This window comes from Vidua macroura, unplaced genomic scaffold (assembly GCF_024509145.1).
Source record: "Vidua macroura isolate BioBank_ID:100142 unplaced genomic scaffold, ASM2450914v1 whyUn_scaffold_105, whole genome shotgun sequence".
In the NCBI taxonomy this organism is placed as follows: Eukaryota; Metazoa; Chordata; class Aves; order Passeriformes; family Viduidae; genus Vidua; species Vidua macroura.
The window spans coordinates 176,324-204,321 of record NW_026530541.1 but is presented as its reverse complement, the minus strand read 5'-3'; the positions used below and the strand labels follow the sequence as shown (position 1 = coordinate 204,321).

The 27,998-nt window shown below is 54.2% G+C and overlaps 1 protein-coding gene and 1 pseudogene across 2 annotated transcripts; one reads left to right on the top strand and one right to left on the bottom strand.

Moving 5' to 3' along the window:
- Positions 1-12,005, bottom strand: LOC128822778 (zinc finger protein 3 homolog). 2 transcript variants are annotated; one of them, XM_054004590.1, is made up of 4 exons: positions 9,868-9,950; positions 8,479-8,577; positions 2,703-2,781; positions 1-2,516 (listed from the first exon to the last, which is right to left on the bottom strand). In XM_054004590.1, the coding sequence occupies exons 3-4, from the start codon at positions 2,752-2,754 to the stop codon at positions 1,342-1,344; spliced, it is 1,227 nt and encodes a 408-aa protein (XP_053860565.1). In that variant the 5' UTR covers positions 2,755-2,781; positions 8,479-8,577; positions 9,868-9,950; the 3' UTR covers positions 1-1,341. The 2 variants fall into 2 exon arrangements, 1 of the variants encoding a protein (XP_053860565.1); XR_008441591.1 differs by lacking the exons at positions 1-2,516; positions 2,703-2,781 and adding exons at positions 3,456-6,562; positions 11,914-12,005 and having other exon boundaries at positions 8,467-8,577; positions 9,868-10,078.
- On the top strand, positions 11,995-27,998 carry LOC128822779 (zinc finger protein 271-like; annotated as a pseudogene).

The following is a 27,998-nucleotide window of genomic DNA, read 5'->3' as shown; positions in this document are numbered from 1 at the left end:
TGGAGTTCTAATGTGTTTTATTACAGCGACGCTGAAGAGGTCCAGGAGCCAAAGACAGGGAACAGAGGAGGGTCCAGGGTACAAATACAGGAAAAGAGGGGGCGGAGAAGAGCATCAGGGATACAAAGGTCTGAGGGCTCAGGGGTGGTACACAGGGAAGGGACCAATAGAAAATGCTAGAGTGGACAGGCAGGGACACAAACTAAAGGGAAGAGAGGGAAGGGAGAACTCTCTACAACATGAACATAAAAGGGTAAAAGGGGTAGGGAAGGCTAACAGGCCAATACAGAGGACAGAACTGGGACAAATTAATGTAGTACTGCAGAGCATAATGGGGGAAGCTTCTTTCCTCACCCTGAGCTGTGAGGACTGCCCGGAGCCTAAGGTGCATCTCTCCAGGAGATTGCTATTGCTGTCTCCCCAGTAAGCTCACAGGACTACACAAACACACACTGGAGATGTCTGGGGCCATTCATCATTTCTCTGCTCTCCAGCACTGAGGCAACAGACTCTGGCTACAGCTCTGAGCTCGTGCCCGTGGCAACCACCCCTGGCAATGCGGCTCCATGGAGTTGCTCTCAGGAAACCCCCCAAGAGTTGGGGAGTGCCCCAAAACCACCTCAGGAACATGAGATACCCCAAAATCTCTTCAGGAACATGGAATATCCAAAAACTCACTCAGTAACAGGCTCAGCCCTTCCCTTCATCATCCCCAAACTTTGGCTGTCTCAGTCCACACCACCTCCTCAATCCCTATCCCAACCCATCCCACCCCTCCTGGACATCAAGACCCCTGTACTTCCCCCATTCACACCTCCCAATCCCCATCCCACCCCACCCAGTGCTCATCTCACCCCTTCTGATTTGCATCCCACTTTGCCCAATCCCCTTCCAGCCCCATTTCACCCTGAGGGGCTGTGGTATCCAGTAATTTTGGGGTGGGATTGAGTAGTTTTCAGTGGCACTGAGTGGTTTTGAGCTGACAGATCAGTCCCTCTTGTCTTTTGGAGTGCCAAGAAATAAAGACAACTAAATCAAATACCCCCCAAACCCCCCCATATCCTCCCAGGTATCTCCCGGAATCCAAGATTCCCCAAAACACAAGTAAAATGTGAGATACCTTTGATGAATTTGTTGATTTTTACCCCAGTATTCTGTTTTGAAGGGAGGAAGATAAAAGATAACTAGAGGAAAAATAAAAAGAACACCAGTCACTTCCCACTGTGTATCACAGGGAATGTGAGTCACCAGGGCTCTGACCAGTGTGGGTCCTATGATGGGGATGGAGTTGGAGCAGTGCACAAAGCTCTTCCCGCAGGCGGGGCCCTCGCAGGACTTCCCTTACTGGTGCCTCTGCTGGTGTCGGGTAAAGAATGAACGGTCTGAGAAGCTCTTCCCACACTGGGGACACTTGTAGGGCCTTTCCCCAGTGTGGATGCGCCGGTGGGTGATGAGGGCGGAGTTTTGCTTGAAGCCCTTCCCGCAGTCAGGGCAGCGGAAGGGCCTCTCCTCTGTGTGAATCCGCTGGTGCTTGAGGAGACTTGAGCTGCTCCGAAACCTCTTCTGACACTGGGGACACTCGTAGGGCCTCTCCCCAGTGTGGATGCGCCGGTGGGTGATGAGGGCGGAGTTGTGCTTGAAGCCCTTCCCGCAGTCAGGGCAGCGGAAGGGCCTCTCCTCTGTGTGAATCCTCTGGTGCAGGAGGAGACTTGAGCTGCTCCGAAACCTCTTCTGACACTCGGGACACTCATAGGGCCTCTCTCCAGTGTGGATCATTTGGTGGATGATCAGGTGGGACCTTCGGGTGAAGGTCATCCCACACTCCCCACATTTGTATGGTCTTTCCCCAGTGTGGATCCTCTGGTGGCAGATCAAGTGGGAGCTCTGGCTGAAGCTCTTCCCACATTCCCCACACTCATAGGGCTTCTCAACGGTGTGGATGTGCCGGTGGGTGATGAGGTGGGAGTTGCGCTTGAAGCTCTCCCCGCAATCAGAGCAGCGGAATGGCCTCTCATCTGTGTGAATCCGCTGGTGCTGGAGGAGACTGGAGCTGGTCTGAAACCTCTTCTGACACTCGAGACACTTGTAGGGCCTCTCCCCAGTGTGGATGCGTTGGTGGGTGATGAGGGCAGAGCTGTACCTGAAGCCCTTCCCACACTCCCCACACTCATAGGGCCATTCCCCAGTGTGGATCATCTGGTGGCGGAGCAGGTGGGAGCTCCACCCAAAGCTCTTCCCACACTCCAGGCACTTGTAGGGCTTCTCCCCATTATGAAGCTGCTCATGGACCACCAGCTCCGAGCTCTGGCTGAAGCTCTGTCCACCTTCCTGGCACAGGGTGGGTCTTTCCTCCTCAGAGCACCCTGGGCTGGCTTTGCAGCCCCTCCTCCTGCAGGATCTCTGAGGATTTTCCTCCACGTTGGATTCCTGCGCCATGGAGCTGCTCAAAACAGACTCTACCACGAGGTTCTGCTGTGGGGATTTGTCCTCCCTGGTCTCCATCCTCAGCTCCCGGTCTGGGGGGGGAAGGACAAGGAGAGGATGGGATTTGCCTCCGTGCCAGAGGGAAGGGGAAGGAGATCACCCCAGTGCGTCCCCGGCAGGATGGCGTCGGCAGCGGGGCTGTCCTGCAGCCAGGGGCCATGCTGGGCTGGGAGATGGAGCAGGAGAGAGGGGGAAAGGGGCACTGACTTCCTCCTCACCTGCCTGGGTGTCCTGGGGCATCTTCCTCTTCCTCACAGCCTCCTCCTCCATCCAGCTAAGGTTTAGGAATGGGAAATCCTGGTTTGGGGGAAAACAAGGGATGAGCGCATTGAGTTTGAAGGTCCCTCTGCCCAAGTCCATGTCTAGATGTCACCGGCCATTTGGGCTTCATAAAAACCTCTCAAACACCAAGATTCAGCCCTGAAAATGCCTCCCAGGAGGTCCCTGTCTCTGGTCTCTCTCCTCTGGTGTTCGGGGTTCCCCCCTGTCCCAGCTGCTGGGGGGGTCACACTTGTATTGGGGCTCCCCCGTCTACTCGGACCCCGCCCTCCCCAGGCCGCTGGGAGTCCCAGGAACCCAAAAAGTTCCCCCCTTTTCCATCTCCCCACTTAGGGATGCTGGCGGTTTTTGAGTCCCGGGGCCCCTTCTCCCCTTCTTCTCTGCTTTGGGCTGCAGGGGCTCCAAAGAGTCCCCCCTGCCCTTCTCCAAGCTCTTGAGGGTCCCACCAATGGTGGCACTCCCCCCTCTCTGGGCTCCCCACTTTGGGCTCCTGGGGGACACAGGGCTCTGCTCCTCCAGGCTGCCTCTGCCGGCAGCCGCCACTGGGACCCCAAAATGTCCCCCCAAGGGGCCCTTTCTGCTCAGCTTTGCAGTTTTTTATTCTCCAAACATCGCCCCAAAACAACACAACCCAGGGACCCCCAGGATATCTGGCCCGAGCTCCCCCTCCCTGGTCACCTGTTGAATGGGGGGTGATGATTTCAGGGGGGCTGCGAATTCAGGGAGTGCTCGACCTCATTGTTACTTCTCCTTTCCTTGATCCTCCTTTGTCCCTCTTCTTCCTTCCGCACCTCCTCTTCCATCCCTCCTCCTCCTCTTCGTCCCTAAGCCCACCTTCTTGCCCTAATTCCATCCCTTCTGGCTCTCCTTCTTCATCCCTCTCCTTCCCTCCCTCCTTCTCCTCCCCCAGGAGCAGCGACACCCTCGGTGCCCCGTTCCCGCAGCCCTGGCAGCCCGTGGCAGGAGCGAGGATGGAGCCGGGAGAGTTCAGGATGGGCAGTGTGGGGTTCTCAGCTGCTACCCCCCGCTGTTCCAGGGGGGAACCTGGCCCGGGCAAAAGGAGAGGCAAACTGGGAAAACTGGGAGCTGCACATCCAAACTGGGGCTTGCTGGGGACCCTGCCTGGGCACTGCCAGCCCTTGGGGCTCCTCTCAGGACATCTGGGAGGGGGGAATGCAGAGAGGGCTAGGGGATCCCAGGAGTGGCAGCACTGGGATAGACTGAGATTGTACTGGGATCATACTGGCAGTGACTGTGACGGTACAGGGTTTGTACTGAGATCATAGTGGGATCATATTGGAAATAGCTGGGCCCATGCCAGAGGATACTGTAATCACACTGAGAGAGACTGGGATTATACTGGGATCACACTGGGAGTGAGTAGGAGCCTGCAGCAGGCAACTAAGACCATGTTGGGGGCACATGGGACATACTGGGACTGACTGGGATCATTAAGAGGGTGACCAGGAGAAGCTGTAACTGGGATCATGCTGGGAGCAACTGGGAGGAACTGTGAGTCACTGGGTGCATGCTGGAGTGACTGGAAGCAACTGGGCTTATACTGGGATCAACTGGGATCATGCTGGAGGTGACTGTGATCATACTGGCAGTGAGTGTGACTACACTGAGGCTGACCAGGAGTGGTTGGGAGCAAATGGGATCATGCTGGAAGGAACTGGAAGTGACTGGGAATATGCTGGAAGGAACTGGGGTACACTGGGAGAGACTGGGAGTGACTGGAACAAAAGTGAGGGTGAAAGGGAGCAACTGGAACCATGTGGGGCACAACTGGTTCATACTGGCAGTGACTGGGAGTACACTGGGCCATATTTGGATCATACTGGGAGGGACTGGACTAATACTGGGAGTGTCTGAGAGTGACTGGGAACACACCATGCACATCATCTCCCATACTGGGGGTGACTGGGAGCAACTGGGAGCATGCTGGGAGCAAATGGCATCATACTGGAATTGACTGGGTTGATCTAGCTGGAGGCAGCTGGGACCATACTGGGAGTGATTGCAAGTTACTGGGATTATACTGGGACCATAGTGGAAGTGCCGGCATGTGACAAGGATCATACTGAGGTTACTGGGCTCACACTGGTGTTGAAAGGGAGCAACTGGGATCCCACTTTGGGCTACTGGGAGCAACTGTGAAAAACTGGGATCATGCTGCAAGCAAACTGGAGGAACTGGGAAGGACTGGATGCAGGCTGGAGACAACTGGGATATACTGGGTGTGACTGAGATCATACTGGGATAATAAGCACCTTACTGGGATCACTGCGAGTGTCTGGGAATGACCACAGACAAGCTGAGCGCAACTGGGATATACTGGGGGTGTCTGTAACCATACTGGGGATGACTGGGAACACACTGGGAACAGCAGGGAACATGCTGGGGGCAACTGGGAGCGAGTGGGAGTGACTGGGTCTACACTGGGGACAACTGGGCATGACTGGGACCACACTGGGGGCAACTGGGCATGACTGGGACCATGCTGGGAGGGATTGGGATCATATGGGAAGTGATGGGGATGATACAAGGGACAACTGGGGGCAACTGGGATCACACTGGGAAGAACGGGAAGCACCTGGAAGCATGCTGGGGGCAACTGCCATCCTACTGGATCTTACTTGGAGCAACTGGGACTGCACTGAGGGTGACTGGGAGTGGCTCTGAGCAACTGGGATCAGGCTGGAAGCAACTGAGGACACATGGGAGTGACTGGGAACATGCTGGGGGCACCTGGGATACACTGGGAGAGACTTAAACCACTGTGGGGGTAAATGGGAGCAACTGGAACCACAGTGGATGATAATGGGAGCAGCTGTGCCCATGCTGGGGTCATACTGGGATCCTACTGGAACTGACTGGCATCATATTGGGAGTGACTGGCATAGTACTGGGAATATCTAAGTGTGACTGGGTTCATAGTGGAATCAGACTGGGAGAGACTGGAAAGGTGCTGGCAGTGACTGGAACCATGCTGGAGGTGACTGGGAGCAACTGGGCCCGCACTGGGAGTGACAGGGAGACACTCTGGGAATGACTGGAATCATACTGGGAGGATCTGGGAGTGACTGGGATCATACTGGGAGTGACTGGAACCATACTGGGGGGGACTGGGTGCAGCTGGGATCATCCTGGGAGCCACTAGGATTCCAGCAGGTGTGAATGGATCCTGGCTGGGGGTTACTGGGAGCTACTGGGCCCATGCTGGGAGGAAAATGTGGACACATTGGGAGCAACTGGGACCAACTGGAAGGTACACAAACCATGCTGAGGGGACTGAGACCACAACTGGGGCAACTGGGTTCATACTGGGATCAACTGGGACCACAGTTTGGGCAACGGCCAGAAACTGGGATCATGCTGGAGGCAACTGGGAGTAACTGGGAAAGACTGGGATCATTCTGAAGTAACTAGAACCTTACTGGGCCAACTGGGATATACTGGGAGTGTCTGTAACCATACTGGGGGGACTGGAACCACACTGGGAACAGCTGGGACCATGCTGAGAGGGACTGGGACTATTCTAAGGACACCTGGGATCATCCTGGGAGAAACTGGGAACAACTGGAACTATTCTGGCAGCAACTGGGATCATGCTGGGATGAAAGTGGGAGCAGCCGGTGTAAGAGGTTGTCCGAAGCCCCTCTCATTTTCTTTTTGCCTCCCAATTGCCACGAGGGGGAACCCCTCTGCCATGGCAGTTCCGGCTTGGAGAAGACGCCAGTGCAGGTGCAGTTGCTGAACCATCACACTAGCTGTTCCGAACGAGGCCTGGCAAGGACTTGGCAAGGACTTGGCAAGGACCTGGCACAGACCCAGCAAGGAACGGCCTGCTGCGATACCTGCTCACTACAGCGGTTTCCCCACCTTTACGCCAAATGAACTTTTGGGGTCACTCTAGTGGTCTCTCACTGAAGACCCCTCATCTGCCTCGTTACCACTGTGACAGACAGAGATCGAAAACCCTCCTCCCAAGGACTGAGACTGAGACCCCTACCACAGGGAGTGGGGAAACCACTAGTGACATAACCTTCTTCAGTGATTCCAATGGACTTATTCTTCATTGTGTTCGTCCTGCCTTGGTGGTTTCAGTGGACTCACCTGTTCCCCCTCAGCAACTTCAATAGACTCTCATTGTCCTGCATGTTCCTCCCTTTTTATCAGTGGACTATAACTGGACCCCTGAGTTGACCAGAACTTCAGAGACCCTCCCCGACACGACAAGACGGATCCCCGGTGTTTGGACCAGTGAGGATCTCGCCTGTGTTGGTAGCTATTCCCATACCCCTTTTTTCTCCCTCTCTCTATCCTTTTATCTCCTTTCTGACCCCACTATCGCATTTACTGTTTTGGCCCCTAATAAAGGTGCATTTGTTGTGATTAACTGATAGTCCCCTGCTGTTTGTCTTTTGCACTTTTGGGATCAGTGAAAAGAACCATCACGATTCCTCTGCCCCTACAGGCGGATCGTGACATTAATTGGCGTCATGGACAGGATTTCTGGCTAGACAGAAGGGTTGCAGGTGAAAAGGCACCCACACTGTCTTCGGAAATTCACAAAGGATCTCTTAGTGCAAAAGGCGGGACACTGTTGTTTTGTTGTTGTTGTGTGTATCTGGACTGTCTGGGAAGGAAGGGACAACTTGAAGAAACTAAGCAGAGCCTCCCAGGCAGATTTTGTCTCTTCACCCACCCAAGGAAGCAAAGGGAGACACAGCAAAGGCTGTGTGGTTTCTGTAACTTAAGTTTGCACCTCCCTGTCATGGTTTTGGTCCCTTCACAAAATGAATGATAACCTTAACGATAAAGCTAAAGTTGGATTTTATGCTTTACTAGCTAAAAACAATGCCAAACCTTCTCTGGGAGGAGAGGAATGGGCACAAAGTAACTGGTTTAATTTGGAAAATGTGGTTGACAGAGTATGTTCTTTACCACATGAAACAAAATTTAAATTGGGCAGAAATAAAACTATCTTTCGCTCAGTTTTGGGAGCTTGTCCTACGGCAGCTGTAGAAACTCGCTTTAAGCGAAGAAGTGAGGAAAATGCTATACTAGACTCCCTTCAAAACCTAGTTGAAATTTTGCAAAAACAATTAGATGAAGAAAAGAATAAAAATCATTTATTACAAGCTGCCTTGAGAGAGGAACATGTTAAAAATTCACAGAATGCTAGTTCCTCAAAAGAGACAGAGGAGGAGGAAACTCCTCACATTAATCAAAATTACCCTCAGAAAGAATTAGCTTTGATGAAAAATTGTGGGGAACGCTGCTGTCCTAGCTTGAGACCTTTAATTAAAACAGAATACAACTATATAAATGAAGAAGATTTTGACCCACACATAACCACTAAAGAAATCCCGTACACTGCTATTGAATTAGCTAAATTAAAGGAGTACGGGTGTCTCCCTCATGAAACTGAGACAGAATACGTAGTCCAAGTGTCTCTCACCGGGGGAGATCAAATTCATTTGTCAGAACAAGAAGCCAGTGGGTACTGGGGACATGGGGTGTTTTTAACAATGGGAGACCCTCTAGCCATACTTAGTACCCCCGACCAACCCCTGGAAAACATTCACAAAGCTGCCTGCTTGCAAATGATACATGGAAGAAAATTAACTACAGCTATGAATCAGTACAGCTATATCAGATTATACAGCTATGAAATTACCTATGGCTATGAATCACCAATGCAATTACCTGTAAAGCCTGAAATTATGGCTCCTTTAATTCGAGGGCTTCCAGAATCACTCAAACCTACAGCGATTTTCATTCAAAAAACCATAGCAGCTGTATCTCCTGTAGAAAGACCAGACAGATTTCCTAGTAACCAGAATGACCCATTTGTTCCCCTTTATGACTTGCTGAGGAAAGGGGTGAAATGGGATTGGACTCCTTCTCAGGAGAAAGCATTGCAATTGCTGATTTTTGAAGCAACAGCTCATCAAGCACTGGGCCCTATCCATCCTACAGATCCTTTCCAGGGGGAACGGGGATTTGCCTCCTTAGGGCTGTCAGTACACATATGGCAGCGGGGTCCTGAGGGTCTGACAAGGCCTGTTGGTTTTTATTCCTGTGGTTTCAAAGATGCAATTTCAATTACAACAACCACTGGAATCGTTCTTATTGGCCTTGGGAACACATCAGTGGTTGCTATCAAATATGTTACCAAGTTGGGAGGAAGTAAACGTAAATGATCACAAATTGGTAATTGATGCACTCGGTGCCACACAAAACAACGTTTCTTTAGCTCTCAGCTGTATCCAGGCTCAATGATGGATGCAGTCAGTTGCTGCCTCAATTATAAGAGAAGGTGAAGAAGGCACTTTTCCTACTGAGATTCGGAAAATAGTTTGGGACAATGCCAATTTGATTTTTTGATTTTGAAAAGGAATTCCAATCCTGGTGGAACTTAGTGAACTTTACCTATGACCCCATCACAAACATAGCCACAGCTTTTGTGTTAACCATACGTAATGCCTCAGTGCATTTGATATTCCCCATCATTGCACTAGGACTGGGACACACTGGGAGCCACTGGGAATGTGCTGGGGGGAACTGGGATCATACTGGAAGTGACTCGGACTATACTAGGGGCAATTAGGAGAACTGGGAACACACTGGATGGCACTGGGAACAACTGGGACTGTGCCAGGGGAAAAATGCATCATAATGGCGAATGACTGGGAGCAACTGGGCTCCTGCTGGGAGTCGCCCCTGGCGGCCCTGGGAGCCCCGAACCCCTTTCCCGGCCATGCCGCCCCTCCAGCCCCAGCACCCCCCACTGCCGGGGTGCCGGCACTGCCAGGGGTCCCCCCTTCTCGGGGTCCCCCCTGGAGCTTCTGGGGCTCTCCTCTCTCTGGGCTCCCGCTCAGGGAAGCTGCGGCTCTCCCGGGGCTCCCCAAAACCACTGTCCCCCCGCTGGGGCTCTGCCGCCACTGCCGCCCACCGGGAACCCCCAAAAACACCTCCTGGGGATCCCCCGATGTGCCCCCGAGGGCCAGCTGCCAGCTCCAAACATCCCCCCCAAAAATCCCCAAACCCAGGGAGCCCCGGAATATTTGGAGTGAGCTCCCCCTCCCCGGGCACCTGCTGGATGGGGGGCGATGCTCCCGGGCTGAACCACCTGTGGGTGCAGAGAGCGCTGAAAGCGCGCGGGGCTTCTTCTGCCTGCTCCGGCTTCTCCTTCTTCCTCTCCTCCTCTTCCTCCTACTCAGTCCCTCCTCTTCCTCCTCCTCCTCCTCCTCCTCCTCTCGGGCCGGGACGCGATGGGAAAAGGCTGGGTCACCCACAAACCTAGCTGGGGTGAGCAAAGTTTTGGGGGGAACAATGGGAAGCGGGTGGGAGAGGGGAGACGGTGAGGGTCCCCCAGGTCACCCCAGGACCCCCAGGCCCCGTCCCAGCCCCCCCAGTTGCCTCCGCAGCCCCAGCTGAGGGGGCTCAGCCCAGGAGCCGCCGTCGTTCGGGGCTCCCCCGAAGGCAGCGAACGGGAGAGCTCCCGGCTCGGAAAGGCCCCAGCGGAGGAGGGGATCTTGTCCTTCCTCGAGGGCCTTGAAGGGTCTTCAGGCCCCTCTGAAGAGGAGTTTTCCTCTTTTTAGGGTTTTTGGGGGGGATCCCACCACCCCAAGGGTGTTTTTTCCTCCCCATTTTAGGGAGTTTGTGGGGCCGCAGCCCCACAAGCCCCTTTTTAGGGGGGGATCATGATGGCTTTAAGTAGCTGGTAGGGACTGGGGGTCCCAGGAGGGTTTAGGGGTCCCAGGAGGTTTTGGGAATCCCGAGAGGGTCTGGGGGTACTTGGGTGATGCCATGGGGACCCCGTGCTGGGTATAAACTTTCATGATGAATTCCTAGGGGAGTTTTGTGTATCTCCAGCGTTTTTGGGGTCCCGGTGGATTCTGGGGGGTTCCCAGGGGGGTTTTCAGGATTCCCGAAGGGAGGGATTGGGCGATCCCAGGGGAAACCCAAGGCTGTTTTGGGGTACCTGCCGGTGACAGAGATGGGGACCCCGTGCCGGGTATGAACCTTCTAAGGGGGGTCTAGGGGGTGCTGGGAGGTCCTGTGGGAATTTTGATGTCCTGGGAGGGTTTGGGGGGGGGGTCTGTATGCGGTTTTGTGGTCTTGGGGAGTTTTTGGAGGGCGCAGGGATGGTTTTGGCATCCCGGGGAGGTCGGGGTGTCCCGGGGGGTTTTGGGGGTACCTGGGCGATGCCGGTGACAGAGGTGGGACCCCATGCCGGGTATGAACCTTCTCACTGCACATGGGCAGCATCAGCATGTTCAGGAAGATCCTGGGGGGCCCGGGGGTCACCCCAAACCCCAGGGGACCCCCAATGCTCAGGGACCCCCTGAACTCCCCTCACCGCTGGTTCTGCTGCAGGCAGGGGGCACCAGCACTCGGCCCCCACCCTCACCATCACAGGGGGGCTGTGGAAGAAATCTGGGGGTGCACAGACAGGTCGGGGGGACCTCCAAATTCCTGGGAAAGGGGGAACACAGGAGAACTCCCAGGAATCCCCACTGGGGGGTTAGGGGAGATCCAGGAGGAGTTTGGGTGGGCTTAATTGTGTCACTATAGTCAGGAAAGGGGACTCCAAGGGTACCCAGTGTCCCCATTCCCAGCTAAAGGTGGGAAAACCCGGGCTGGTTGGGAATAGGGGTCCCGGGTGTCCTCGGTGTTGAGGAAAGGAGGGGCTGGGAGCTGGGAAAGGCAGGAATAAGGGTCCAGGGGGTCTCTGGGTGAAGAAAAGGGGGCTCTGGGGGCTGGGAGAGGCGGGATGGCCGGGAAAGGGGTGCGGGGGTTGCTGGTGCGGGATAAGAGGGTGCAGGGTAGAACCACGCCGGGAATGGGGGAGCGGGGGGATGGCGGCGCCCGGGAATGGGGGTTCAGGGGCCCCTCGGTGCTTCGGAAAGGGTGACCAAAGAGGGGGTCCACCTCAGCTCTCGCCGCCCGCCCGGGGCCCAGGAGCGCCCCCAGCCCCAGCGCTGGAGCCATCGCGCTGCTCCTCCTCACTCCCAGTATGATCCCAGTATGATCCCAGTAGAACTCAGGCACCCAGGAGCTGCTCCCAGTATGATCCCAGTACAGCCCAGTCACTGCCACTCCTGACATTCCCCCCAGCCCTCTCTGCGTCCTGACCTGTCCCGGCTCCATCCCCGCCCTTCCCGCGGCTGCGGGGGAGGAGGAAGGAAGAGGAAGAGGAAGGGCGGGAGGAAGAGGCGGAGCGGCAGCAGGAAGCAGCCGGAGGAGAGGGGAGGATGAACCGCGGGGCTCCGGCGCTGCCCGAACTCGCAGCACCCCGGGAGCATCGCCCCCCATCCAGCAGGTGCCCGGGGAGGGGGAGCTCACTCCAAATATTCCGGGGCTCCCTGGGTTTGGGGATTTTTGGGGGGGATGTTTGGAGCTGGCAGCTGGCCCTCGGGGGCACATCGGGGGATCCCCGGGAGGTGTTTTTGGGGGTTCCCGGTGGGCGGCAGTGGCGGCAGAGCCCCAGCGGGGGGACAGTGGTTTTGGGGAGCCCCGGGAGAGCCGCAGCTTCCCTGAGCGGGAGCCCAGAGAGAGGAGAGCCCCAGAAGCTCCAGGGGGGACCCCGAGAAGGGGGGACCCCTGGCAGTGCCGGCACCCCGGCAGTGGGGGGTGCTGGGGCTGGAGGGGCGGCATGGCCGGGAAAGGGGTTCGGGGCTCCCAGGGCCGCCAGGGGCGACTCCCAGCAGGAGCCCAGTTGCTCCCAGTCATTCGCCATTATGATGCATTTTTCCCCTGGCACAGTCCCAGTTGTTCCCAGTGCCATCCAGTGTGTTCCCAGTTCTCCTAATTGCCCCTAGTATAGTCCGAGTCACTTCCAGTATGATCCCAGTTCCCCCCAGCACATTCCCAGTGGCTCCCAGTGTGTCCCAGTCCTAGTGCAATGATGGGGAATATCAAATGCACTGAGGCATTACGTATGGTTAACACAAAAGCTGTGGCTATGTTTGTGATGGGGTCATAGGTAAAGTTCACTAAGTTCCACCAGGATTGGAATTCCTTTTCAAAATCAAAAAATCAAATTGGCATTGTCCCAAACTATTTTCCGAATCTCAGTAGGAAAAGTGCCTTCTTCACCTTCTCTTATAATTGAGGCAGCAACTGACTGCATCCATCATTGAGCCTGGATACAGCTGAGAGCTAAAGAAACGTTGTTTTGTGTGGCACCGAGTGCATCAATTACCAATTTGTGATCATTTACGTTTACTTCCTCCCAACTTGGTAACATATTTGATAGCAACCACTGATGTGTTCCCAAGGCCAATAAGAACGATTCCAGTGGTTGTTGTAATTGAAATTGCATCTTTGAAACCACAGGAATAAAAACCAACAGGCCTTGTCAGACCCTCAGGACCCCGCTGCCATATGTGTACTGACAGCCCTAAGGAGGCAAATCCCCGTTCCCCCTGGAAAGGATCTGTAGGATGGATAGGGCCCAGTGCTTGATGAGCTGTTGCTTCAAAAATCAGCAATTGCAATGCTTTCTCCTGAGAAGGAGTCCAATCCCATTTCACCCCTTTCCTCAGCAAGTCATAAAGGGGAACAAATGGGTCATTCTGGTTACTAGGAAATCTGTCTGGTCTTTCTACAGGAGATACAGCTGCTATGGTTTTTTGAATGAAAATCGCTGTAGGTTTGAGTGATTCTGGAAGCCCTCGAATTAAAGGAGCCATAATTTCAGGCTTTACAGGTAATTGCATTGGTGATTCATAGCCATAGGTAATTTCATAGCTGTATAATCTGATATAGCTGTACTGATTCATAGCTGTAGTTAATTTTCTTCCATGTATCATTTGCAAGCAGGCAGCTTTGTGAATGTTTTCCAGGGGTTGGTCGGGGGTACTAAGTATGGCTAGAGGGTCTCCCATTGTTAAAAACACCCCATGTCCCCAGTACCCACTGGCTTCTTGTTCTGACAAATGAATTTGATCTCCCCCGGTGAGAGACACTTGGACTACGTATTCTGTCTCAGTTTCATGAGGGAGACACCCGTACTCCTTTAATTTAGCTAATTCAATAGCAGTGTACGGGATTTCTTTAGTGGTTATGTGTGGGTCAAAATCTTCTTCATTTATATAGTTGTATTCTGTTTTAATTAAAGGTCTCAAGCTAGGACAGCAGCGTTCCCCACAATTTTTCATCAAAGCTAATTCTTTCTGAGGGTAATTTTGATTAATGTGAGGAGTTTCCTCCTCCTCTGTCTCTTTTGAGGAACTAGCATTCTGTGAATTTTTAACATGTTCCTCTCTCAAGGCAGCTTGTAATAAATGATTTTTATTCTTTTCTTCATCTAATTGTTTTTGCAAAATTTCAACTAGGTTTTGAAGGGAGTCTAGTATAGCATTTTCCTCACTTCTTCGCTTAAAGCGAGTTTCTACAGCTGCCGTAGGACAAGCTCCCAAAACTGAGCGAAAGATAGTTTTATTTCTGCCCAATTTAAATTTTGTTTCATGTGGTAAAGAACATACTCTGTCAACCACATTTTCCAAATTAAACCAGTTACTTTGTGCCCATTCCTCTCCTCCCAGAGAAGGTTTGGCATTGTTTTTAGCTAGTAAAGCATAAAATCCAACTTTAGCTTTATCGTTAAGGTTATCATTCATTTTGTGAAGGGACCAAAACCATGACAGGGAGGTGCAAACTTAAGTTACAGAAACCACACAGCCTTTGCTGTGTCTCCCTTTGCTTCCTTGGGTGGGTGAAGAGACAAAATCTGCCTGGGAGGCTCTGCTTAGTTTCTTCAAGTTGTCCCTTCCTTCCCAGACAGTCCAGATACACACAACAACAACAAAACAACAGTGTCCCGCCTTTTGCACTAAGAGATCCTTTGTGAATTTCCGAAGACAGTGTGGGTGCCTTTTCACCTGCAACCCTTCTGTCTAGCCAGAAATCCTGTCCATGACGCCAATTAATGTCACGATCCGCCTGTAGGGGCAGAGGAATCGTGATGGTTCTTTTCACTGATCCCAAAAGTGCAAAAGACAAACAGCAGGGGACTATCAGTTAATCACAACAAATGCACCTTTATTAGGGGCCAAAACAGTAAATGCGATAGTGGGGTCAGAAAGGAGATAAAAGGATAGAGAGAGGGAGAAAAAAGGGGTATGGGAATAGCTACCAACACAGGCGAGATCCTCACTGGTCCAAACACCGGGGATCCGTCTTGTCGTGTCGGGGAGGGTCTCTGAAGTTCTGGTCAACTCAGGGGTCCAGTTATAGTCCACTGATAAAAAGGGAGGAACATGCAGGACAATGAGAGTCTATTGAAGTTGCTGAGGGGGAACAGGTGAGTCCACTGAAACCACCAAGGCAGGACGAACACAATGAAGAATAAGTCCATTGGAATCACTGAAGAAGGTTATGTCACTAGTGGTTTCCCCACTCCCTGTGGTAGGGGTCTCAGTCTCAGTCCTTGGGAGGAGGGTTTTCGATCTCTGTCTGTCACAGTGGTAACGAGGCAGATGAGGGGTCTTCAGTGAGAGACCACTAGAGTGACCCCAAAAGTTCATTTGGCGTAAAGGTGGGGAAACCGCTGTAGTGAGCAGGTATCGCAGCAGGCCGTTCCTTGCTGGGTCTGTGCCAGGTCCTTGCCAAGTCCTTGCCAAGTCCTTGCCAGGCCTCGTTCGGAACAGCTAGTGTGATGGTTCAGCAACTGCACCTGCACTGGCGTCTTCTCCAAGCCGGAACTGCCATGGCAGAGGGGTTCCCCCTCGTGGCAATTGGGAGGCAAAAAGAAAATGAGAGGGGCTTCGGACAACCTCTTACACCGGCTGCTCCCACTTTCATCCCAGCATGATCCCAGTTGCTGCCAGAATAGTTCCAGTTGTTCCCAGTTTCTCCCAGGATGATCCCAGGTGTCCTTAGAATAGTCCCAGTCCCTCTCAGCATGGTCCCAGCTGTTCCCAGTGTGGTTCCAGTCCCCCCAGTATGGTTACAGACACTCCCAGTATATCCCAGTTGGCCCAGTAAGGTTCTAGTTACTTCAGAATGATCCCAGTCTTTCCCAGTTACTCCCAGTTGCCTCCAGCATGATCCCAGTTTCTGGCCGTTGCCCAAACTGTGGTCCCAGTTGATCCCAGTATGAACCCAGTTGCCCCAGTTGTGGTCTCAGTCCCCTCAGCATGGTTTGTGTACCTTCCAGTTGGTCCCAGTTGCTCCCAATGTGTCCACATTTTCCTCCCAGCATGGGCCCAGTAGCTCCCAGTAACCCCCAGCCAGGATCCATTCACACCTGCTGGAATCCTAGTGGCTCCCAGGATGATCCCAGCTGCACCCAGTCCCCCCCAGTATGGTTCCAGTCACTCCCAGTATGATCCCAGTCACTCCCAGATCCTCCCAGTATGATTCCAGTCATTCCCAGAGTGTCTCCCTGTCACTCCCAGTGCGGGCCCAGTTGCTCCCAGTCACCTCCAGCATGGTTCCAGTCACTGCCAGCACCTTTCCAGTCTCTCCCAGTCTGATTCCACTATGAACCCAGTCACACTTAGATATTCCCAGTACTATGCCAGTCACTCCCAATATGATGCCAGTCAGTTCCAGTAGGATCCCAGTATGACCCCAGCATGGGCACAGCTGCTCCCATTATCATCCACTGTGGTTCCAGTTGCTCCCATTTACCCCCACAGTGGTTTAAGTCTCTCCCAGTGTATCCCAGGTGCCCCCAGCATGTTCCCAGTCACTCCCATGTGTCCTCAGTTGCTTCCAGCCTGATCCCAGTTGCTCAGAGCCACTCCCAGTCACCCTCAGTGCAGTCCCAGTTGCTCCAAGTAAGATCCAGTAGGATGGCAGTTGCCCCCAGCATGCTTCCAGGTGCTTCCCGTTCTTCCCAGTGTGATCCCAGTTGCCCCCAGTTGTCCCTTGTATCATCCCCATCACTTCCCATATGATCCCAATCCCTCCCAGCATGGTCCCAGTCATGCCCAGTTGCCCCCAGTGTGGTCCCAGTCATGCCCAGTTGTCCCCAGTGTAGACCCAGTCACTCCCACTCGCTCCCAGTTGCCCCCAGCATGTTCCCTGCTGTTCCCAGTGTGTTCCCAGTCATCCCCAGTATGGTTACAGACACCCCCAGTATATCCCAGTTGCGCTCAGCTTGTCTGTGGTCATTCCCAGACACTCGCAGTGATCCCAGTAAGGTGCTTATTATCCCAGTATGATCTCAGTCACACCCAGTATATCCCAGTTGTCTCCAGCCTGCATCCAGTCCTTCCCAGTTCCTCCAGTTTGCTTGCAGCATGATCCCAGTTTTTCACAGTTGCTCCCAGTAGCCCAAAGTGGGATCCCAGTTGCTCCCTTTCAACACCAGTGTGAGCCCAGTAACCTCAGTATGATCCTTGTCACATGCCGGCACTTCCACTATGGTCCCAGTATAATCCCAGTAACTTGCAATCACTCCCAGTATGGTCCCAGCTGCCTCCAGCTAGATCAACCCAGTCAATTCCAGTATGATGCCATTTGCTCCCAGCATGCTCCCAGTTGCTCCCAGTCACCCCCAGTATGGGAGATGATGTGCATGGTGTGTTCCCAGTCACTCTCAGACACTCCCAGTATTAGTCCAGTCCCTCCCAGTATGATCCAAATATGGCCCAGTGTACTCCCAGTCACTGCCAGTATGAACCAGTTGTGCCCCACATGGTTCCAGTTGCTCCCTTTCACCCTCACTTTTGTTCCAGTCACTCCCAGTCTCTCCCAGTGTACCCCAGTTCCTTCCAGCATATTCCCAGTCACTTCCAGTTCCTTCCAGCATGATCCCATTTGCTCCCAACCACTCCTGGTCAGCCTCAGTGTAGTCACACTCACTGCCAGTATGATCACAGTCACCTCCAGCATGATCCCAGTTGATCCCAGTATAAGCCCAGTTGCTTCCAGTCACTCCAGCATGCACCCAGTGACTCACAGTTCCTCCCAGTTGCTCCCAGCATGATCCCAGTTACAGCTTCTCCTGGTCACCCTCTTAATGATCCCAGTCAGTCCCAGTATGTCCCATGTGCCCCCAACATGGTCTTAGTTGCCTGCTGCAGGCTCCTACTCACTCCCAGTGTGATCCCAGTATAATCCCAGTCTCTCTCAGTGTGATTACAGTATCCTCTGGCATGGGCCCAGCTATTTCCAATATGATCCCACTATGATCTCAGTACAAACCCTGTACCGTCACAGTCACTGCCAGTATGATCCCAGTACAATCTCAGTCTATCCCAGTGCTGCCACTCCTGGGATCCCCTAGCCCTCTCTGCATTCCCCCCTCCCAGATGTCCTGAGAGGAGCCCCAAGGGCTGGCAGTGCCCAGGCAGGGTCCCCAGCAAGCCCCAGTTTGGATGTGCAGCTCCCAGTTTTCCCAGTTTGCCTCTCCTTTTGCCCGGGCCAGGTTCCCCCCTGGAACAGCGGGGGGTAGCAGCTGAGAACCCCACACTGCCCATCCTGAACTCTCCCGGCTCCATCCTCGCTCCTGCCACGGGCTGCCAGGGCTGCGGGAACGGGGCACCGAGGGTGTCGCTGCTCCTGGGGGAGGAGAAGGAGGGAGGGAAGGAGAGGGATGAAGAAGGAGAGCCAGAAGGGATGGAATTAGGGCAAGAAGGTGGGCTTAGGGACGAAGAGGAGGAGGAGGGATGGAAGAGGAGGTGCGGAAGGAAGAAGAGGGACAAAGGAGGATCAAGGAAAGGAGAAGTAACAATGAGGTCGAGCACTCCCTGAATTCGCAGCCCCCCTGAAATCATCACCCCCCATTCAACAGGTGACCAGGGAGGGGGAGCTCGGGCCAGATATCCTGGGGGTCCCTGGGTTGTGTTGTTTTGGGGCGATGTTTGGAGAATAAAAAACTGCAAAGCTGAGCAGAAAGGGCCCCTTGGGGGGACATTTTGGGGTCCCAGTGGCGGCTGCCGGCAGAGGCAGCCTGGAGGAGCAGAGCCCTGTGTCCCCCAGGAGCCCAAAGTGGGGAGCCCAGAGAGGGGGGAGTGCCACCATTGGTGGGACCCTCAAGAGCTTGGAGAAGGGCAGGGGGGACTCTTTGGAGCCCCTGCAGCCCAAAGCAGAGAAGAAGGGGAGAAGGGGCCCCGGGACTCAAAAACCGCCAGCATCCCTAAGTGGGGAGATGGAAAAGGGGGGAACTTTTTGGGTTCCTGGGACTCCCAGCGGCCTGGGGAGGGCGGGGTCCGAGTAGACGGGGGAGCCCCAATACAAGTGTGACCCCCCCAGCAGCTGGGACAGGGGGGAACCCCGAACACCAGAGGAGAGAGACCAGAGACAGGGACCTCCTGGGAGGCATTTTCAGGGCTGAATCTTGGTGTTTGAGAGGTTTTTATGAAGCCCAAATGGCCGGTGACATCTAGACATGGACTTGGGCAGAGGGACCTTCAAACTCAATGCGCTCATCCCTTGTTTTCCCCCAAACCAGGATTTCCCATTCCTAAACCTTAGCTGGATGGAGGAGGAGGCTGTGAGGAAGAGGAAGATGCCCCAGGACACCCAGGCAGGTGAGGAGGAAGTCAGTGCCCCTTTCCCCCTCTCTCCTGCTCCATCTCCCAGCCCAGCATGGCCCCTGGCTGCAGGACAGCCCCGCTGCCGACGCCATCCTGCCGGGGACGCACTGGGGTGATCTCCTTCCCCTTCCCTCTGGCACGGAGGCAAATCCCATCCTCTCCTTGTCCTTCCCCCCCCAGACCGGGAGCTGAGGATGGAGACCAGGGAGGACAAATCCCCACAGCAGAACCTCGTGGTAGAGTCTGTTTTGAGCAGCTCCATGGCGCAGGAATCCAACGTGGAGGAAAATCCTCAGAGATCCTGCAGGAGGAGGGGCTGCAAAGCCAGCCCAGGGTGCTCTGAGGAGGAAAGACCCACCCTGTGCCAGGAAGGTGGACAGAGCTTCAGCCAGAGCTCGGAGCTGGTGGTCCATGAGCAGCTTCATAATGGGGAGAAGCCCTACAAGTGCCTGGAGTGTGGGAAGAGCTTTGGGTGGAGCTCCCACCTGCTCCGCCACCAGATGATCCACACTGGGGAATGGCCCTATGAGTGTGGGGAGTGTGGGAAGGGCTTCAGGTACAGCTCTGCCCTCATCACCCACCAACGCATCCACACTGGGGAGAGGCCCTACAAGTGTCTCGAGTGTCAGAAGAGGTTTCAGACCAGCTCCAGTCTCCTCCAGCACCAGCGGATTCACACAGATGAGAGGCCATTCCGCTGCTCTGATTGCGGGGAGAGCTTCAAGCGCAACTCCCACCTCATCACCCACCGGCACATCCACACCGTTGAGAAGCCCTATGAGTGTGGGGAATGTGGGAAGAGCTTCAGCCAGAGCTCCCACTTGATCTGCCACCAGAGGATCCACACTGGGGAAAGACCATACAAATGTGGGGAGTGTGGGATGACCTTCACCCGAAGGTCCCACCTGATCATCCACCAAATGATCCACACTGGAGAGAGGCCCTATGAGTGTCCCGAGTGTCAGAAGAGGTTTCGGAGCAGCTCAAGTCTCCTCCTGCACCAGAGGATTCACACAGAGGAGAGGCCCTTCCGCTGCCCTGACTGCGGGAAGGGCTTCAAGCACAACTCCGCCCTCATCACCCACCGGCGCATCCACACTGGGGAGAGGCCCTACGAGTGTCCCCAGTGTCAGAAGAGGTTTCGGAGCAGCTCAAGTCTCCTCAAGCACCAGCGGATTCACACAGAGGAGAGGCCCTTCCGCTGCCCTGACTGCGGGAAGGGCTTCAAGCAAAACTCCGCCCTCATCACCCACCGGCGCATCCACACTGGGGAAAGGCCCTACAAGTGTCCCCAGTGTGGGAAGAGCTTCTCAGACCGTTCATTCTTTACCCGACACCAGCAGAGGCACCAGTAAGGGAAGTCCTGCGAGGGCCCCGCCTGCGGGAAGAGCTTTGTGCACTGCTCCAACTCCATCCCCATCATAGGACCCACACTGGTCAGAGCCCTGGTGACTCACATTCCCTGTGATACACAGTGGGAAGTGACTGGTGTTCTTTTTATTTTTCCTCTAGTTATCTTTTATCTTCCTCCCTTCAAAACAGAATACTGGGGTAAAAATCAACAAATTCATCAAAGGTATCTCACATTTTACTTGTGTTTTGGGGAATCTTGGATTCCGGGAGATACCTGGGAGGATATGGGGGGGTTTGGGGGGTATTTGATTTAGTTGTCTTTATTTCTTGGCACTCCAAAAGACAAGAGGGACTGATCTGTCAGCTCAAAACCACTCAGTGCCACTGAAAACTACTCAATCCCACCCCAAAATTACTGGATACCACAGCCCCTCAGGGTGAAATGGGGCTGGAAGGGGATTGGGCAAAGTGGGATGCAAATCAGAAGGGGTGAGATGAGCACTGGGTGGGGTGGGATGGGGATTGGGAGGTGTGAATGGGGGAAGTACAGGGGTCTTGATGTCCAGGAGGGGTGGGATGGGTTGGGATAGGGATTGAGGAGGTGGTGTGGACTGAGACAGCCAAAGTTTGGGGATGATGAAGGGAAGGGCTGAGCCTGTTACTGAGTGAGTTTTTGGATATTCCATGTTCCTGAAGAGATTTTGGGGTATCTCATGTTCCTGAGGTGGTTTTGGGGCACTCCCCAACTCTTGGGGGGTTTCCTGAGAGCAACTCCATGGAGCCGCATTGCCAGGGGTGGTTGCCACGGGCACGAGCTCAGAGCTGTAGCCAGAGTCTGTTGCCTCAGTGCTGGAGAGCAGAGAAATGATGAATGGCCCCAGACATCTCCAGTGTGTGTTTGTGTAGTCCTGTGAGCTTACTGGGGAGACAGCAATAGCAATCTCCTGGAGAGATGCACCTTAGGCTCCGGGCAGTCCTCACAGCTCAGGGTGAGGAAAGAAGCTTCCCCCATTATGCTCTGCAGTACTACATTAATTTGTCCCAGTTCTGTCCTCTGTATTGGCCTGTTAGCCTTCCCTACCCCTTTTACCCTTTTATGTTCATGTTGTAGAGAGTTCTCCCTTCCCTCTCTTCCCTTTAGTTTGTGTCCCTGCCTGTCCACTCTAGCATTTTCTATTGGTCCCTTCCCTGTGTACCACCCCTGAGCCCTCAGACCTTTGTATCCCTGATGCTCTTCTCCGCCCCCTCTTTTCCTGTATTTGTACCCTGGACCCTCCTCTGTTCCCTGTCTTTGGCTCCTGGACCTCTTCAGCGTCGCTGTAATAAAACACATTAGAACTCCATACCTGGACCCTCCTGTGTGTTCACTGCTGAGCTGCTCCATGTGTGTGTGTGTGTGCTGGGGCTCTCGTGGCTCCTACCCATTGGTGCAAGACGCTCTCGGGGTAGGTTGCGTCCACCACCACCACAGACCACAACAAGTGGCGCCTGAACAGGGACCTTCGTCTGGTACCCCTGAAGAGCATCTCCAGCATCACTTGAATCTCAGTTGCCTTCAGGTCAGCCACTACCGTAAGGCAACATCTGAGTTTTATCAGGGCACGCTGAGGGGAGAGACCTGCAACCCTCCCAGAGTCATGGACTGGAGGATCACTCTCCTCGGCAGACCCCCCACAAGATCCTTTGTTGACCCACCATTGGGTGAGTATGTTGCGGTCAGGCTCACCCTTTTCTTTTGTTTTCTCATTTTAAATCTTGTGGCTGGGAAGACTGCAGAATGGGCACAAAACTCACCGTTCTGCAGCAGGAGATTTATATCCAAATTACATTAGCCCTTTTTGCTCGGGGAATTCATTTTTCAAAGGGGAATTTGAAATCTTTTGTTCATTTTCTTCCAAATATTTTATGTTACAAGGGAATCAGTTTTATCGCTTAATATTTGGGATATGGTTGGGATCAAGTTTGTTTTATAAATGGAAGGAAATTTTAAAGTGAGGAAGTTGTAGCCTCTTTTTTGTTCCATTTATGGCAAAAAGTTTTATCTTTTTTTTTCTTCTATTTATGATTCAGTTAAAAAATCGGGAATATTTGGAAATATTTTCGGGTCCCCAGTTCAAAACCCCTTCCCCTCCATCCTCTCCCCGAGCCTCTAAACCTTCTTCCCTGCCTGAGGAGCACTAGGCAGGCAGATGTCGCTATTCAGCACAGGGTTGCTGCTGTCTCCCTGACGCCTCCCAGTCCCCTCTCTCCCCTTACCAGGATGGCACTGGCCATGCTGCTCTAGAACTTCCCCTCAACCTTCTTCCTGTGCCTGCAAACCCTCTTTCATCTGCCCCAGTTGCCATTACCCCGCCAGCCCTGCCATTTTATCCCCTTCTGATCCAAGTTTTCCCACCCTCACACCCCAAAATGGCCACTTTCCCACCTCTCCTTCACCCTTTCCTGCTCCTCCTTCGTCGGGCTCCTCCCCTGTGACGTGTTCCCCTCCAACCATCGCATTGATGGTTGCTCCTGTGTCAGGATCCCTCCTTTCCATCAGTACCACCCTTCCTGCTGTGGGCCCTGCCTCTCCCCTCGTGGTATCCACCTTCTTCACCCTGGGCTCCACCCCTGGCTGCCATGACACTTCTGGGTTCCACATCAGCGGAGCCGGAAGTGGCCATGATGGTGACCGGAAGGCAGCCATCTCGGCTGCCAGCCGCCCATGACACCGGGCCGCACCGGTTGCCCAGAAGCACCGTTCCTCTGCCAGCAAGCCCTCCTCCTCAGCAGCAGACAGTGATTCCCCAGACTCAAACACCAAGCCTGAGGATCACTGGGCAGGGGTGTGGAAGCAAGCCACTAGGGTAGGTGATTGGGAGATGGCAGGGAGATTGCAGACCCTGGCAGCCCCTGTTCAATCAAAAAGAGGGAGGAACCCAAAGTAGGACTCCATGCCTGATAAGAAGCATTGTAAGTCATGCAGGGACTGTAAGAGGGGGTCCCCATCCTACAAGAATAACAAGCTTCGCCAAAAGCCGCGACAACAAGCGCAAGCGGCGTGGAAAAGAACAACAAAAGACATGGCACACAGATACAAACCAATAACCCAAAAAAGAAGAGAGCCCTACACTGCCTGAACAATACAACTTCCTACCGGACTTGCATTCCAAAAACAAAACATTGTTTAATTAGTTCCTACCCGTTCAATTATTTCAGTTGTATCTTAATTTTATGTATGATTTCCTTTTTGAGTTATTACTTTAGTAGTCTTATGAGTTTTAGTTATTGGTATGTGAGTTATGGTCCCTTGTTTTATAAAGTACAGAAATCCATAAGAGAAGCCTTTAATTTAAAAAAAAAAAAGGAGAGTTTTAGAGATTTAAGCCTGTGAGCCTACTGGGGAGAGAGTAACAGCAATGCCCTGCAGAAATGCACCTTAGGCTCCGGGCATTCCTCACAGCTCAGGGTGAGGAAAGAAGCTTATCCCATGGTGCTCTACAGCACTATGTTAATTTGTCCCAGTTCTGTCTTCGCCATTGGCCCATTGGCCTTTCTTACCTCTTTTACCCTCATATGTTCATGTTCTAGCGAGTTCTCCCTTCCCTGTCTTCCCATTGGTTTATGTCCCCGCCTATCCACCCTAAACATTCCCTATTAGTCCCTTTCCCTGTGTACCACCCCTAAACCCTTAGATTCCTGATGCTCTCCTCCACCCTCTCTTTTCCTGTATTTATACCCTGGACCCTCCTTTGTTTTTGTCTTTAACCTCTGGACCCCTGGAGCGTCAGACCCTAATAAACCCTCATTGGTGCTCCATGCCTGGACCCTCCCATGTCTTCAGTGCCGAGCTGCTCTGTGTGTGTGTGTGTGTGTGCTGGGGCTCTCGTGGCTCCTGCCCGTTAGCACAAAACACTCTCAGGGAAAGTTGCATCCATGACCTCCACAGACCGACAATGCCCCTTGGGACCAAGAGGCCATTGTGACACTGTGAGACCAAGGAGAGCATTGCTGCCCTGCCTGACCTCATGGAACCAAGGATCCATTGTGACACTGCAGGGCCTTGGGGGACCATGGCACCATTGTGACACTGCGGGGCCCAAGGATCCAAAGGACTTTGTGACACCAAGGGGTCCCATGGAACCAAAGGGACATTGTGACACTGGGAGGCCTCATGGAATCATGGAGACCGTGGGGACACTCTGGGGCCTCATGGAACTGTGGTGACACCAAGTTGGCTGGGAGTGTTGATCTGCTGGAGGGTAGGAGGGCTCTGCACAGGGCCCAGGACAAGGCTGGATCCAGAGCCCAAATCCAAGAAGGTGAGGTTTAACAAGTCCAAGTGAAGGGACCTGCACTTCGGCCACAACAACCCCTGCAGCACTACAGGCTGGGGACAGAGTGGCTGGACAGCAGCCAGGCTGAAAGGAACCTGCAGGGACTGATGGACAGCAGGCTGGACATGAGCCAGCAGTGCGCCCAGGTGGCCAAGAAGGCCAATGGCTCCTGGCCTGGATGAGGAATGGTGTGGCCAGCAGGAGGGGGGCAGTGATTCTTCCCCTGTACTGGGCACTGGTTGGGCAGCACTTTGAGTGCTGTGTCCAGTTCAGGGTCTCCAATTTAGGAAGGACATGGAGGGGCTGGAGCGTGTCCAGAGAAGGGCAACAAGGCTGGTGAGGGCTCTGGAGCACAAGTCCTGTGAGAAACGGTTTAGGGAGCTGGGGTTGTTTATCCTGGAGAAGAGGAGGCTCAGGGGAGACAAGGTGGTGTCAGGGCACAGGTTGGACTTGATGACCTCCAAGGTCTTTTCCAACCTTGCTGATTCTGGGATTCTCTGAAACCACCCTTGGAGCAGTTGCAGGAGGATCCCTGGGCCTCCTCTTCAGAAGCTGCAGCAGCCAGGTCCCTCAGCTTCTCCTCACAGCCCCAAAGCCCATCCTGTCAGTCCTGCAGAGCCTCTCCAGCCCCTCATTGCCCAGAACAGGGAGTCCCACAGCCAGACACAGCAGCCCAGATGTGCCCCCCTGGCCTGGGCTGCCTCTGGCAAGGGAGCAGCACGAGGCACTGCAGGAGCCTGCAGACAATTCCTGCAGCACTTGTGGGATGTTCCTGCTCCCCAAGGGCCGTTCCCATGGTGCCAAGTCAGGAACTGTGTCCCCCAGGAGCCCAAAGTGGGGAGCCCAGAGAGGGGGGAGCGCCGCCATTGGCAGGACCCTCAACAGCTTGGAGAAGGGCAGGGGGGACTCTTTGGAGCCCCTGCAGCCCAAAGCAGAGAAGAAGGGGAGAAGGGGCCCCGGGACCCAAAAACTGCCAGCATCCCTAAGTGGGGAAATGGAAACAGGGAACTTTTTGGATTGCTGGGACTCCCAGCAGCCTGGGGAGGGCAGGGTCCGAGTAGACGGGGGAGCCCCAATACAAGTGTGACCCCCCAGCAGCTGGGACAGGGGGGAATCCCGAACACCAGAGGAGAGAGACCAGAGACAGGGACCTCCTGGGAGGCATTTTCAGGGCTGAATCTTGGTGTTTGGGAGGTTTTTATAGAGCCCAAATGGCCGGTGACTTCTAGACATGGACTTGGGCAGAAGGACCTTCAAACTCAATGCGCTCATCCCTTGGTTTCCCCCAAACCAGGATTTCCCATTCCAAACCTTGGCCAGATGGAGGAGCAGACTGTGAGGAAGAGGAAGATGTCCCTAAACCCCCAGGCAGGTGAGGAGGAAGTCAGTGCCCCTTTCCCCCTCTCTCCTGCTCCATCTCCCAGCCCAGCACAGCCCCTACAGCCCCTTGGCTGCAGGACAGTCCTGCTTCCAACGCCGTCCTGTGTATTTTGGCACCTCAGCCTGGGTGCCCGGTCAGGCGGGGAGACCCTCGACTGGCCAGTCCGCGGGGGGCGCCGATGGGGTAGGGATATCTCCACCAGAAGGACAAGAGGTCACTCAGGCTGCTATGTTCCTCGAGGGTTTATTGAGGGTAAAGCAGAGGATGGGGGAGAAGAGAAGGATGCAGGGAGGCAACCACTCAGGAAGGGAGCAGGCTCCGAGAGCCCCGAGGGAAGGCGGGGCTGGGTATATAACGGGAGAGGAGTGGGAGCGGTTAGGTTACAAACAGTCCAATCGGGAAAGGGCTAAGGGAAGGAGCAGGGATGGGGTGACATACACAAAACCAATGAGGGCATGGGGAAGGAGTGGTCTTACAGAGGGAGCCAATGAAGGTAACAGAAACCGAGAACTTACTAGAACAGGGGATTAGATTAAACACTGATTGACATTAACAAGGGAGGGTACAATATTTGAAGAACAGGTCCCCTTAGACTTCTGTCACCTCCCACGGGAGTGCAGGGGCCCCTCCCACAGTCCTGCCAGGGATGCATTGGGGGGATCTCCTTCCCCTTCTCTCTGGCACAGAGACAACTCCCATCCTCTCCTTGTCCTTCCTCCCCTAGACAAGGAGCTGAGGATGGAGACCAGGGAGAACAAATCCCCACAGCAGAACCTCATGGCAGAGGCTGTTTTGAGTGGCTCCATGGCACAGGAATCCAACAGGGGGGAAAATCCTCAGAGATCCTGCAGGAGGAGGGGCTGCAAAGCCAGCCCAGGGTGCTCTGAGGAGGGAAGACCCACCCTGTGCCAGGAAGGTGGACAAAGCTTCAGCCAGAGCTTGGAGCTAGTGGTCCATGAGCAGCCTCATGAGAAGGAGAAACCCTACAAGTGCTTGGAGTGTGGGAAGAGCTTCAGGAAGAGTAGCACCCTGCTCCGCCACCAGATGATCCACACTGGGGAATGGCCCTATGAGTGTGGGGAGTGTGGGAAGGGCTTCAGCTGCAGCTCAGAACTCGTCAGGCACCAACGCATTCACACTGGGGAGAAGCCCTACGAGTATCCTCAGTGTCAAAAGAGGTTTCAGAGCAGCTCAGACCTCCTCAAGCACCAGCGGATTCACACAGAGGAGAGGCCCTTCCGCTGCCCCGACTGTGGGAAGGGCTTCAAGCGCAACTCCCACCTCATCAGACACCAGCGCATCCACACTGGGGAGAGGCCCTATGAGTGCCCCACGTGTGGGAAGAGGTTTCACACCAGCTCAGATCTCCTCCTGCATGAGCGGATTCACACGGATGAGACGCCCTTCCGCTGCCCTGACTGCCGGAAGGGCTTCAAGCAAAACTCCACCCTCGTCACCCACCGGCGCATCCACACTGGGGAGAGGCCCTACAAGTGTCCCCAGTGTGGGAAGAGCTTCTCCAGGAGCTCTAACTTGACCAGTCACCAACGGAGGCACCAGTAAGGGAAGCCCTGCGAGTGCCCCGAGTGCAGAAAGAGCTTGGTGCGCTGCTCCAATTCCATCCCCCATGGGATGACCCACGTTGAGCAGAGCCCTGGTGACCCACATTCCCTGTGA